Genomic DNA, 14,816 nt, shown 5'->3' on the forward strand with positions numbered 1-14,816 from the left:
AAGATAAAGGAGCTGTAATCTAGGTGACCAGCTTTTCTTATAGCCATACCACATGCAGTGTTCCATGCTTATATTATGAACAGTACTAGTCAGTTCTGGCATATTTTGGCCAGCATGTTATGAACACAACCAAAGTCCAGTTTTACCCTAGACCTGGCATGATCACCCCGTACAATGCAAAGCAGAATTCCAATCTAGAGACAATCTTGTAAGCCAACATAATGTTTTCTCCTTTGATTTTTTTTCCTCCTGCCAAGTCCAATACTTTTCCCACATGGTCACACATGTGCAGCACTGTAAGGAAGGTGCAATGTAAGGGAGGAGAAAAAAGATTTCACAGCATAAAAGGATATTCTTAGTTTGTGAAAACAAATCTTTATTAGTAAAATCTGTTAAAGATGGAGCAGATGAACAATTACTATACCAGCAGAAAAGAATATTTAAAATAATTTTGCAAATCTTGGCAATAATAATTTTGAACAGTGTTTTTCAACTTTGGCAACATTAAGATGTGTGGACTTCAACTCCCAGAATTCCACCACCATAATTGTGGGAGCAGGAATTCATGTCTTAAAATTGCCAAGGTTAAAAAATGTTGTTTTAGAACAGGGGTTCCCAAACTCCCTGAGGGTGCGAGATGATATTCCAGGGGGTGTGAAAAATTGGATTTTCAAAATTATAGTTTATATGCATAATTCGTTGCTATTATTTTGAACTTTTGTAAGGGGTGCGTGAATGTATCAGAAGCATTCTATGGGTGTGGGGTATAGAAAAGGTTGGGAGCTGCTGCTTTAGAAGAAAGAAATGTCAACAGACATTGTGAAAAAACTTCTTATCATTCAAGTTGTTGTATTTATACAACTGTTTACACAAACAATTTCCTCTTGGATATCACATCTATACAGCACTATTTTGCCAATCAGTTTTTAAAAAAGAATTTTGGACAGGAGACTAATCTGCAATTCTATATACACTTACCTTGGAAGTAAATCCCCTCAGTGATAGATGTTTCTAAGTAAACATGTTTAGGACTGGACTACATAAATCCTATTAGGCATCATGAATATAAAAACTACTTACCAATGGCCCGTGCCAGTGCTATGACAACTTCCTGACACGTTGTCTGATCTGAAACGCCACATACAACCCGCTGGACTCCATCTACCCAGACTTTCAACTCCATCACAAAAAGGTAGAGGATTAAACTTTCTGGATCATTTCTGTGATTTGTTCCTACGACAACAATTAAAAATACAAACAGAAATGTAAGCACAGTATCTTGTTTGATTTCATTTACATGTAAGCAGTATGGAACAAGGAAACATAGAAGCAACGCTTTGGAATGCTTGAATATGGCTTCTTTCCACACGTCACATTTCTAGCTCTCTTGCTCTAATAGTTTTAGGTAGAGCACTAGTAGAAGTTCAAACGAAAGGATTAGCCATAAGCAAACAAAGCTTTTCAGTTTCACTGCTTCATAGATCCACTACTCCAAAATGTTACATAATATAAATATGAATGTTCAATACTCTAAATAAGCCAGCAATATCTGACTTGAATCTTCAGAAATCAATCCAATTACGTTACTAACTACAATTATGCCATTTTTGCTTGTGCTTGATTTCTCAAAAACTGTATTGGGGCCTTAAGTCAATGAAAAGTAACAGGACTGTACACTGTAGTTCTATTTTTTTAACCACTAGCTCATTGCAATAATGAGCATTATATGTTACCTACATGCCACCCATAAGCATGAAAGCGCTGAAATGAAATAAATTGCTCAATTTAAGAGCTTTGGTAAGCTATGGAGATAAGGTCAACTAAACATATATGGATATATAGTGGATTTAACTTCTATTTATTATTGATTAGCCTACATGTAAGCTAACCGAAATGTAAACTTAACATTAAGAAAACCAAGATCATGGCATCCGGCCCTCTCAATTCCTGGCAAATAGATGGGGAAGAAATGGAGGTAGTGGCAAATTTTATTTTCCTGGGCTCCAAGATCACCGCAGATGGGGACTGTACCCAAGAAATTAAAAGACGCTTGCCCCTGGGGAGGAAAACAATGGCAAATCTAGACAGCACACTAAAAAGCAGAGACATCACCCTGTCAACAAAAGTGCATATAGTTAAGGCTATGGTCTTCCCAGTTGCAATGTATGGCAGTGAAAGTTGGACCATGGAAGCAGTAGATGTGAGCTTAAATGGACTCCAGAAGATGGTAGAGGACAGAAAGGCTTGGAGGAACATTGTCCATGGGGTAGTGATGGGTCGGACACGACTTCGCAGCTAACAACAACAACAAGCTAACTAGAACTAAGGAGAAATTTCCTGACAATTAGAACAATTAATCAGTAGAAGAACCTGCCTCCAGAAGTTGTGAATGCTCCAATACTGGAAGTTTTTAAGAAGAGACTAGACATCCATTTGTCTGAAATTGTAAAGGGTTTCCTGCCTGAGCAGGGGGTTGGACTAGATGACCTCTAAGGTACCTTCCAACTTTATTATCATTATTATCATTATCATTCATACACATATAATACAGCATATAAACACTGAAGTCATGGACCTAGAATATGCCAGGCAACGCAAACGCATCTGCATTAGGCTACATGTTATTAATTGCCAGAAATAGGTGTTGCTTAAATATGAACAATTATTAGCACAGAGATTAGTAAAAACTACAATGTCACTTCCATTCTCTTTAAACATCGAATAAAATGGTTTCAAATCTAGCAATAATTCTGTGTTTAAAGCCTTGGAAGAAAGATGGGTAATTTAGTTGTTTTTTTAATACTGGGTTGGGCTGGAGAGTGAAACAGATCCATTCTAACATGAAACTGATAAAGAGCTAAAAAATAATACAAAGCAGTCCAAAAAGCATTTCTGTGCTTTCTCCATTTCTTTCTTCCAATTTTAATTAAATATAAATGGCTAAGTCTTCCAGTACCTCAAATAACAAAAACAAACATCGCATAGATATGATTTTGAATAATACAAATATGGTATGTATGAATGAATCAACCACCAAAACTGAAAATAATGAAGACTTGGGATTTGGGGCAGATTATCAACTTGTTGGAATTTAGTCCTGACTAAAAAGACAATACTACACCTAAAAATCCTTCTCCCAACTAGAATAACATGAAACAAATACAATAACCTGAGAAAGGAGAAAACAAAACAAAAACAATACCAACAACTTAATAGCTGGACATCAACACCCCATCAACAACTAAAAAGCCACACACCCTCAGACATCATATAAATACCACACAGTGAATATAGCCCAAAGCACACGCTCTGCTAGAAAGAGGTTTCCTGTGGATGGGCTCCAGCATGGGTCCGAAAGCTTGGAAGACTAAACCTGTGGTCCCAGATTGGATCCTGCAACATTATCCTGGGACACGTGTACTTGTCTTCATTCGTAAAACAAAAACAAAACAAATACATACACTCAACGGCTGCAACATGTTGAAAATACTTTTCTATAAAGTTTTATTTACATATCTCAGCTTTTTCTCACCTACTTCAATAACCAAGTTTTTAGCCCTGGGTCTTCACTTTGTCAATAAAAGGGACAATTTTTTGCTCTAGGCAAAAGGAAGCCAGCCTAACATAATCCTCCTTTAAGGATTTTCAGGGTCTAAGAAGAAATAAATGTAATTAGGTATACATATTTGTGGTATTTACAGAGAGGAAAAAAAGGAAATATTGGTGTACAACATATTTTAAATTTGAAACATCTCAAAATACTCCACTTTGAATTTAAAATGCTCTGTTCTGAATTCAAAACAGCTATTGTGATGTTGACAGAAGTATTTTGATATTATTGATATTCCTGGAGGTTGTATATAGATAGAATTAGAATGAACTAATAAGGATAAAGGATAAACTGAAGGATAAAGTTAATTCATCAGAAAATCTTGTTCCATGACTTCCAAAAGTACATTTTTAAATGGATGGTTGTCAATTTTTTTATGTTGGCAATGTGAAAAATTCAAAGGCACTCTGACTTATGATCTGATCTGATCTGTTCTATCCTGGTTCTTTTTTGATTTCAAGTCATCACTTCTGTAAATACAGCTATGGCAAAAAAAAATTCTTAATGTTTAAAGATGTAAAGGTCATGCTTCAAAATTACATACCGTACTTTGCCACTGTATGTTGCTGTCTATAGTGTGGCTATCAAAATGAGAATTTTGTTATTATTGCTTCTTTGGCTATTGTCCTGATTGTTTTATCTTTGAAATTTTATTTTGGTTTTACTTGCTTATAAACTGCTATGAATTTATCTGATTTAGAAGCATATGTCTATTGTGAATTGATAAATAAGAGCTGAAGATCTATTCTAAGGTCATATTGTTTTTTAAAGCTTTGAGTCTTTTTGTTTTGGCTGCCATACAAGTCAAATAAAGAAATGTTTTGCCCTTAGCCAAGTCAGAACACTCCAATGGAATATTTTCATGGGGATGTTTTGTTCTGTGTGTAAACTGAAACATATTTATTTTTGCACACTTATATTCACATGGTCATTTCCAAAATCATCCTTTTTCAGGGACATCTTTAAAAATCATGTGTTTGGGACAGACCCTTAAACAGAGGAACATTACACATGTCACATTATACTCTTGTCTAATATTAACAAAAGAACAATGAATATTTTTTTTCCTCAGCTTTCCCTTGAACCTTGAATTTGTATTAAACCGTATTCATTAAATTCAAGTTCAAGGGAAAGCTGAGGAATTATTACAGAATAAAAATATTAAAATCACAGCAATTCACTTCAGAATTACATACTATTTTTCACTACAAGCTATTGGCTATGAACTATTAGAGAACATAGGCATTACTTTCCTGTCCACTTAATAATCTCCACCTAGCACTCTCCTGAAAAATCCCCATTCCTAGTTGAGCTGCCTCTAAAAAACGTTGTAAAAGACTTCTTGATTTTGAGTTATATTCTTATTATATACAACTTCTCCCCCACCCACTAATGAAGGCATTGTGCGGAAAGTTGAGCCAACCTCTTTTGAACAATAAATGGAAAGATACTGTAAAGAGATACCTCTATTAACATCAGATAGTTAATGAAACCACTTTTAGACTTCTAAACTAAGAGATATGTAATTTTGATTTTGGGATTTGATGATTAGAATTGTATGAGATTATAGAAATAATACAGACTACTGTTAATTTTAGAGTAAGATTTAGATATATTTTTTATCTGTACCAAAAACTGTTGAAAGACATTCTTCCTTTACTCTCATTTTTTGCACTTTTATGTTGCTTTTTGTCTCTTTTTGTCTTGCTTGTTTACTTTTTATTCATGTTTTCAATATTGAAAATATTATACCTGAAAACCCTATCATAAACTAAGATAACAAAATGAAATGTTCTTAATTACTTTGAACTGAGAGGTTATTTTCTATTGCCACTTTAAAAATGTTAATTTTATCTGTACCATGTTGCAAAACATTATAAAGTTGCATCCCCCAAAATTTAATCATAACACATCTGACTTGCTAATTTTTTAATTTTCATTTACAGATGAAGTCTACATATTCACTTCTTGAGAGATAAAAATACAATTGGGGGAGGTGGTGGAAGAAGAGGAGTACTGTGTACATAAATTGCAGGAATATGCAGGTGTTTTTAGCATCCAGTCCAATACACAGTGTGTGTGTGTGTGTGTGTGTGTGTGTGTGTGTGTGTGTGTGTGTGTGTGTATGTGTGTGTGTACACACACATACATACATACATTTTATATATATAAAAATATAAAATAAAAAAATAGAAGTAACTATGATTGCCTGTGTGCTAACAAAGAATAAAGGGAGCCAAAAAATTTACAGAAATATGAGCTGCCACTACTGTGGCTACTGCCTGTAGATGGCCTTGGGCTAGGCTGAAACAGGAAATAAGATTTGTCCCGTGTCTGGGACTAAACAAGTGTATTCTGAATGCTTAACAAACATTTATCACACACACACACACACACACACACACACACACACACACACACACATAAAAATATAAAAGTATAAAAGTATAAAAATAGAAGTAATTATGATTGCCTGTGTGTGTAGAATATATACCACTATGCAATTATGGCCAAATAAAAATAGTTGCAGTGTTACACATTATATTCCAGAATCACTAATCACAAAAGCAATTTATCAGACCAGTTCCAAAGGGACCATATATCTCTCTGTCTTCAGAGATTATACAAGTCTTTAACTTATTTTTTAAAATTAGAGATAGAACTATCAAGGATTTGTACCAGATACAACTATTAGAATCTCTTTGCACTCTGCATTCCCAAACAAACTCAAAAAGCTTAAAGACGTCGTCTCTGCCTTCCTTTTCCACTGTATTCTCTCCCCGCAACTCCCGGTGTTACTCATTCCTTGTCTCTTCCATCCTTAGGAGTGTAGAATGTTCATTTATTCCATCCAAGTGCAGATATTATGAGGGAAGAAAAACTCCCTCTTTCTTGGCTGGATCTGAAGGGGATTATAGCCTTGTGACTTTTCTAATCCTTTCTGTAATGCCATTTTCCCAATCAGATCCATATTCCCTCAGAATTGTTAACAGATGCCAAGGTCAGAACATGTGGCTTGTCAGGAGGCATAAGTTGTGAGGATACTGCAGTTGCAACTACTGAACTAGGAGAAGACATGTACATCCTGTTCCTTCCCTCTTTCTGAGTTCTGGGTAATCTTCCAAATGAATGAAACATTTACCTCTTCTGTGCTGGGTCAACAATTTATACAACTTTGAATTCTTTCTTCCTCCATCAAAACAGGGAATGATATAATAGAAGTACTTAAGATGCAAAGATGACATCCCAACATTAAGAGGGTTGAGGAAAACAGGATATATCTTCAGTGTGGGCAGAAGCTACACATAAAACAGGTTCACATCAGTGTGTGTAAATATAAGAAAATGTTTGGTACATTTGGCATCTGGTATGTCCAGGGGAGAAGTTCTGCAGAAAGATACTTGTAGATTTCAACAGAAATGGGACGGCCTTCCAGAAATGCCAGTTCCTAAAAACTTAAGTAGGAGCCCTACCATGATCTACATGATCTTCGAAGTGATGCTAAATGGTCTGAAGTTCTAGAGAAAATGGGAGGACTCTGGGATGGGAGGGAACTGGGAAGCATTACGGTAAGTAGCAGTGTCAGGCAATGATTGTAGGTGTCCTGAAATGATGACATCTGATTAAAGATATGAAGTCAATTATTTCGTGAACTCAGCCTCAGTAAATTATTAGGTCAGTTGGTATTTAACCTAGCAATGCAAGTAGCATTTGTCCTCTCTGTATACCATCCCACTGTGCATGATGGGCACAAAATAGGTGACATTGTACATCCAAGAGATGACATAGAGATTTCCAACAGTGTGCTGCAAAGTGTGTGAGTCTCTATCAGAAATCAGATCATTAAGCAAGCTATGTTTCTGGAAAACCTATCAAATAAATAGACAAGTTGTCTCAGAAGCACAGAGGAAGCTGCAATACAGAATCAAATGGGCCAGCTTAGAGCCAGGCCAGGCACTGCTAAATCATCCAGGCTCTGTCTAGACACATGACAGGCCAGTAATAAAAGTTTAAGGAAAATGTGTCCCAAGCTCCCTGGTGAGATGAATTTGAGATAGATGGAGCCACTTAAGATGCCCTAAATACCAACCTCAAAGGGAATGGCCCAGAATTACCCTGTGGTAAGTTGGGCAGCCAATATATTTGATAAAAAACAAACAAACAAAACTAGCAATCAGGCACCTCAGGCTTGCATGCGGCTGGAGGCAGCACGAGCATCTGGATCTAGGATCTCCTCATAGCCCTCTTCAATTAATACTGAATGAACTTCAGTGAGTTGAAATACAATTTATCAAGATTTATAACAACCTAATAAAGAAAAGAAAAAACAAAACCCTACTCCTTGGAACCTGGACCAGTTGATGACTTTTATTTGGATTTCTGGACTGGGATATGACTGCCCACTTTGGACTCTGGCTCTTTGGAACTCAACAGTGGGTAAGCTCCCCAAAGATTTGGAAATTTGCTCCTATATATGCGCACGAATGCCTTGCCTGCTAAATCCTAAGTAACGCTTTTTTCAAACTACTATTTGGTGCTTCTGCACACGTGGCCTAGGAGAGGACACTGAGGAGAGGAGAGCCAACATCAATCCAGTTGGTTTGTGGTTAAGAGGCATGGTGTGGTAGAAAGAATATCACTTTAACCAGAGACCACGGTAAGACATGGAAAACAAGATGCTTCATTTTAAATTTCCAAAATGTCCAGCTGGCTAGCTGTCAAGGAAGAGATGAGATTTCTTCCATCAGAGGAGGGATATATAGTTGTTTCTTTTGATGCAGTTCTCTTTTGTTCCCAACAGAAGAGGATGGGGAAGATGCAGGACTTCTGAAGTTGATTTATTTGAGTTGGCACAAATGGTCTCATTGATGCCAAGTATAGATTAGAGACGTTAAAGAAGAAATGTCCCCTCCACCTCCAAGCATCTCACATGAGGAGGGGTGGGATGGGACAGAAGATTTGGGGAAGTTTATAGGACAAGAAATATGATCTTATGTGACAAAATATTAATCTATTCTGGAACTAGAAATGTAAAATATAGAAAAAGGAAAAAGAATTGTGCTTGCTGAACTTGCTAGTTAACTGGTCCATCTCAAGTGCACCAATAACGCATTGGTGACTTGATTCATGAACAACAGGTTTGCAAGAGGATCTATTTATAGTTGCTTAATCTCAGACTATTCTCTTGTAGTAATGGGAGCATCCCCTTTATGGATTACTGCCTTGTCGTGACGAAGGGGCTTGCGTAACTCAATGAAGCTATGAGCTATGCCATGCAGGGCCACCCAAGATGGATAGGTCATAGCAGAGAGTTCTGACAAAATGTGATCCACTGGAGAAGGAAATGGCAACCCACTCCAGTATCTTTGCCATGAAAACCCCACAGGCAGTACCAAAAGGCAAAACGATATGACGCTGGAAGATGAGCCCCTCAGGTCAGAAGGCATCCAATATGCTACTGGGGAAGACCAGAGGGCTAGTACTAGTAGAGCCAGAAAGAATGAAGCAACTGGGCCAAAGCCGAAAGGACGCTCAGCTGTGGATGTGTCTGGTGGTGAAAGGAAAGTTTGATGCTGTAAAGATCTATTCTCCATAGGAACCTGGAATGTAAGATCCATGAATCAAAGAAAGCTGGAGGTGGTCAAAGAAGAGATGACAAGACTGAACATCGACATCTTAGGAATCAGCAAACTAAAATGGACAGGAATGGGTGAATTTAATTCAGATGACCATCAGGCATACTACTGCAGGCAAGAATCCCTAAGAAGAAATGGAGTAGCCTTCATAGTCAATAAAAGAGTAGGAAAAGCAATACTGGGATACAATCCCCAAAATGACAGAATGATCTCAGTGCAAATCCAAGGCAAACCATTCAATATCACAGTAGTCCAAGTCTATGCCCCAACCACTGGTGTTGAAGAGGATGAAATTGACTGGTTCTATGAAGCCCTACAGCACCTTATAGAACTAACACCAAAAAATGATGTCCTTATCATCATGGGGGATTGGAATGCTAAAGTAGAAAGCCAAAAGATAACCGGAATAACAGGCACGTTTGACCTTGAAATACAAAATGAAGCAGGGCACAGGCTGATAGAATTTTGTCAAGAGAATACGATGGTCATAGCAAACACTCTTTTCCAACAACCCAAGAGACGGCTCTACACATGGACATCACCAGATGGTCAACACAAAAATCAGATTGACTATGTGCTCTGCAGCCAAAGTTGGAGAAGCTCTATACAGTCAGTAAAAACAAGACCAGGAGCTCACTGTGGCTCAGATCATGAGCTTCTCACTGCAAAATTTAGGCTTAAATTGAAGAAAGTAGGGAGAAGCACTAGGCCACTCAGATATGAACTAAATCATATCCCTGATGAATATGCAGTAGAGGTGACAAATAGATTTAAGGAAATAGATCTGATAGACAGATTGCCTGAAGAATTATGGACGGAGTTTCGCAACATTGTACAAGAGGTAGCAACTTAAACCATCCCAAAGAAAAAGAAATGCAAGAAAGCAAAATGGCTGTCTGAGGAAGCTTTGTAAATAGCTGAGGAAAGAAGGGAAGTGAAAGGTAAGGGAGAAAGAGAAAGATACACCCAATTGAATGCAGAATTCCAGAGAACAGCTAGAAGAGATAAGAATGCCTTCTTAAATAAACAGTGCAAAGAAATAGAAGAAAACAATAGAATAGGGAGGACCAGAGATCTCTTCAAGAAAATTGGAGAGATGAAGGGAACGTTTCATGCAAAGATGGGCATGATACAGGACCAAAATGGCAGGGACCTAACAGAGGCAGAAGAGATTAAGAAGAGGTGGCAAAACTACACAGAAGAACTATACAAGAATGAGCTTAACGTCCCAGATAACCATGATGGGGCGGTCACTGACCCTGAGCCAGACATCCTAGAATGTGAAGTGAAATGGGCCTTAGGAAATCTGAGCAACAACAAAGCTAGTGGAGGTGACAGTATTCCAGCTGAGCTATTCAAAATCTTAAAAGACGATGCAGTAAAAGTGCTACACGCAATTTGCCAGCAAATTTGGAAAACTCAACAGTGACCACAGGATTGGAAAAGGTCAGTTTACATTTCAGTTCCAAAGAAAAGTAATGCCAAAGAATGTTCAAACTATCGCACCATTGCACTCATTTCACATGCTAGTAAAGTTATGCTTAAAATCCTACAAGCTAGACTCCAGCAGTATGCAGATTGAGAACTACCAGAAGTACAGGCAGGATTTCGAAGAGGCAGAGGAACTAGAGATCAAATTGCCAACATACGCTGGATCATGGAGAAAGTAGGGAGTTCCAGAAAAACATCTACTTCTGCTTCATTGACTATGCCAAAGCCTTTGATTGTGTGGATCATAACAAATTGTGGCAAGTTCTTAAAGAAATAGGAGTACCAGACCATCTTATTTGTCTCTTGAGAAACCTATATCCGGGCCAAGAAGCAACAGTGAGAACTGAACACAGAACCACTGATTGGTTCAAAATTGGGAAAGGAGTCCGGCAAGGCTGTATACTGTCACCCTGCCTATTTAACTTATATGCAGAGCACATCATGAGAAAGGCAGGGCTAGATGAATCAAAAGTTGGAATTAAGATTGCCGGGAGAAATATCAACAACCTAACATATGCAGATGATATGACTCTAATGGCAGAAAGTGAAGAGGAACTAAAAAACTTCTTGTTGCGGGTGAAGAAGGAGAGTGCAAAAGTTGGCTTAAAACTTAACATTAAGAAAACCAAGATCATGGCATCCGGCCCTCTCAATTCCTGGCAAATAGATGGGGAAGAAATGGAGGTAGTGACAGATTTTATTTTCCTGGGCTCCAAGATCACTGCAGATTGGGACTGCAGCCAAGAAATTAAAAGATGCTTGGCTCCTGGAGAGGAAAGCTATGGCAAATCTAGACAGCATACTAAAAAGCAGAGACATCACCCTGCCTACAAAAGTGTGTATAGTCAAGGCCATGGTTTTCCCAGTTGCAATGTATGGTTGTGGAAGTTGGACCAGTAAGAAAGGCTGAGTGCCAAAGAATTGAGGCCTTTGAACTCTGGTGCTGGAGAAGACTCCTGTGACTCCCTTGGACTGCAAGGCATTCAAACCAGTCAGTTCTAGAGGAGATCAACCCTGACTGCTCTTTAGAAGGCCAGATCCTGAAGTTGAAACTCAAATACTTTGGCCACCTAATGAGAAGGAAGGACTCACTGGGAAAGATTGAGGGCAATAGAGGAAGGGGATGACAGAGAATGAGATGGATGGATGGAGTCACTGAAGCAGTAGGTGTGAGCTTAAATGGACTGCAGAAGATGGTAGAGGACAGGAAGGCCTGGAGGAACATTGTCCATGGGGTTGTGATGGGTCAGACACGACTTCACAACTAACAACAACAATGGGAGCAGTGATCTGACAATCTGCTCCTCATTTCACCAACAACAGACTTTCTCACTTTGCAGACTAGACAAGTTTAGATGACTTTATTGCATAGAATTAGGAAGTCCTACAATACAAGAAATGTTCAAACTAAAATAACAAAAAAACCATTCTTTTTTATAGTTTCAAGTTTAGTTCCAAGGTTTGAACTTATGTATTCTTCCGATTCTCTTGAGGCAACAACTGTGTCACTACTCATTTCGTGGTTTTGAAGGTTTCTGTGATCTGGTCCACATTCAGAAAATGACTTACTTTGGCAGCAGAATCAGAAACTTTTACCTTACTAGCCTCTATCTTTAAAGTACAAGAATCATTGGATTAAAACTTTTATAGGTTATGATTACTGAAAATGTGGGTGGTAGCTGATTGATCACTGAAATTATTTTATCTGGAACCTTCAAGCTACTAAGCAATAAGTGAAACAAAAATATAAGCTTACTTTGCTTCACTCTATAAGGACAGCAATGGAAGTCTAGTAAAGATTATATTTTCATCACAGTGTGCTAACCTATAATCCAAGCCTCCATTACATCTTCACACTGGTACTATAATTAATGTAACCCATGATTCACTTCATTTTAAGAAAAGATAAGGGTGAAAAACCCAGCCTTCTACAAATCAGCACTAATGGGAGATAAGAAGCTCTCTTTGGATGCCTACCTATCTAGGATTTACTGTTGCTCCTTATGGAAATTATGCCTTCTAGGTACTTCACAAAGTCAAATCTCAATCTAATTTTATTATGTGATTTATAAACATGAAGAAAATTGCATATGTAATGAATTACCAACAACAAAAAGTAGATTGAGAAAGGTAAGGTAGGAAGAAGACAGCAAAGCAAGGCAAGGTAATGTTTAATCAGGTCTACAACTACTGGTAGGAATCTATATAAATTCAGACTAAGCCCCCACACAAACCACAATGCCCTCCAAGAGAATGAAAATACTGCCATTTCTTAGATGGAAAAGCCAAAATGAGAAGTCAATGAAAAACCATCTCTATATTATGTCCAAAAAACAATGTCTATATAGTTGAGCTCAGGTTGAAGGGATCTTCACTAATCAGCTTCTGCAACTCAGGTCTCTCTTCAGAGGGCTCCTTAATCTACTAGCCAAGTATTTGCAGAAATTGTATATAGTACCTCAGGGAGTATATCAAAAGAGCCATTGTGGTACAAAGGTTAAAGTGTTGGACCAGGAACAGAGAGCACCAAATACTAACTTACTATAAGCCATGGAAGTTTTACCAGGCAACTTTGGGCGAGTTACTCATTCTCAGCACAAGCCATCTCACAGGTTATCATGGAGAGAAATAGGATGAGGGATTCATAAACCATTTGAGCTCGTGAATGAAGGACAGGACTTATAAGCTGACAAATAAACACTCCAACATAAAATTAACTGGCATATAAAATTCTATGTAATTTTACAACTTTTGAAATCTATGCTAGCAAAGTTCATCAAGCTTGCTATTCCACCAATATAAATTGTGATAAAAATTACATTGTACATTTGTTTGTCTGGTGAATATAGTTTTCAATAATACTAAAATTTCTACTTCCTTATCAATTTAGATGCAAAGTGCACCTTTCTAATTCAGTAAATAACAAAGGAAAACAAAAGGCTGTATTTTGAGGATGTTAATTACCGTAGTCAAACAACAAACTGAGAATATTTCAATTATAAACTTTTTCTCTTCTCTAGCCTGCCACTAACTAATCCAGCACTTAATCAGTTATTTTGGGGCCCACTTCATATTCTAAGCATTATGTGGGCGCGTCATATAAAGAATGCTACATTTCCTGAAAACGAAACAGTAAATTAAAAAGCCATGCAGTTATTACTAACCAGTCAATGCTTCTTTCTTTCTAAGGAAGAAGGAAAGTCAGAAATAAATGGTGGAGTGGGGGCAGGGGAGGAAGCACCATTAAAGAACACAAGCTGCTGCTAAGTGCAGCTGTGTTCAATCTATTCAAGCAGAAAGAACCAGCTATTTTTACATACTTACATTATCAAATTTGTTTCAAACATTTCAAACAGGAAAAAATTATCTCAGCTTACTGCTTCGTTTCTGTTCTGCCCTAGTCACTCATTTACCACCCGTGGCAATCATTAACCAGCCTTCTTTTGCAGTACTTCCAAACAAAATGTAGGAAAAACAAAATGAACTATGTTTACTTTTAACGTATAATTGTTTTCTCTAAGAATGAAAAGGAAAAAAAAAACTCATTCCAAACAACTTGTGTAATCAAAATTGCTCTTTCATTCTGGGTAATATCACAATGCTCCTTTATTCCCTGCTCTGCTTCCTGTTGGCTCTGCCCATGTGTATATACACACAAAAACTATTTAAAATATTTCAAGGAATTTATTTTTTTACCTGGGGTTTTGGTGAAAACTTCCATTCACCAGGTAATAATAGGCCATGGTTTCAATCTTCCAACTCAGTTCAAGCTACAAACTGACTCATCCTTAAAAAGTAAAGAGGCACAACAGCACTTGGAAAGTGGGCAGTTGTATGACTGAGCAGATGAACTTGTTCAAAATGAGTTTTGCAAATAATGTTATTGCTGTATGAACAATATTTTTCCCCTCTACAGATTTAAGGAGTAAAGAAGGGAGCTTGAAGACAGCAGCCAAGGAAGGATAACAAAACAGCAACAATTGTTTGATAAATAACACATCTCTGCTATAAGACCAACTAGACCAGGGGTCGGCAACCTCGGCTCTTTTATGACTCGTGGACTTCAACTCCCAGAATTC

General features: G+C 37.6%; 1 protein-coding gene across 9 annotated transcripts in view; it reads right to left on the bottom strand.

The window, feature by feature from the left end:
• RASSF7 (Ras association domain family member 7) overlaps positions 1-14,816 on the bottom strand; it is a 65,714-nt gene that overhangs the window by 14,741 nt on the left and 36,157 nt on the right. For 3 of the 9 annotated variants that reach the window (XM_081341139.1, XM_081341131.1, XM_081341138.1), the window contains exons 1-2: positions 14,062-14,238; positions 1,081-1,233 (exon numbers count right to left, since the gene is read on the bottom strand). In XM_081341139.1, coding sequence (XP_081197265.1) covers positions 1,081-1,183 — 103 coding nt within the window. In that variant the 5' untranslated portion in view covers positions 1,184-1,233; positions 14,062-14,238. Of the gene's footprint in view, positions 1-1,080; positions 1,234-3,532; positions 3,653-14,061; positions 14,239-14,816 lie in introns of those variants that run through there. The other 6 variants (XM_081341134.1, XM_081341132.1, XM_081341133.1 and 3 more) reach the window with 5 other exon arrangements.

The sequence above is a fragment of the Vipera berus genome (genome assembly GCF_964194415.1).
Source record: "Vipera berus genome assembly, chromosome: 1".
NCBI lineage: Eukaryota > Metazoa > Chordata > Lepidosauria > Squamata > Viperidae > Vipera > Vipera berus.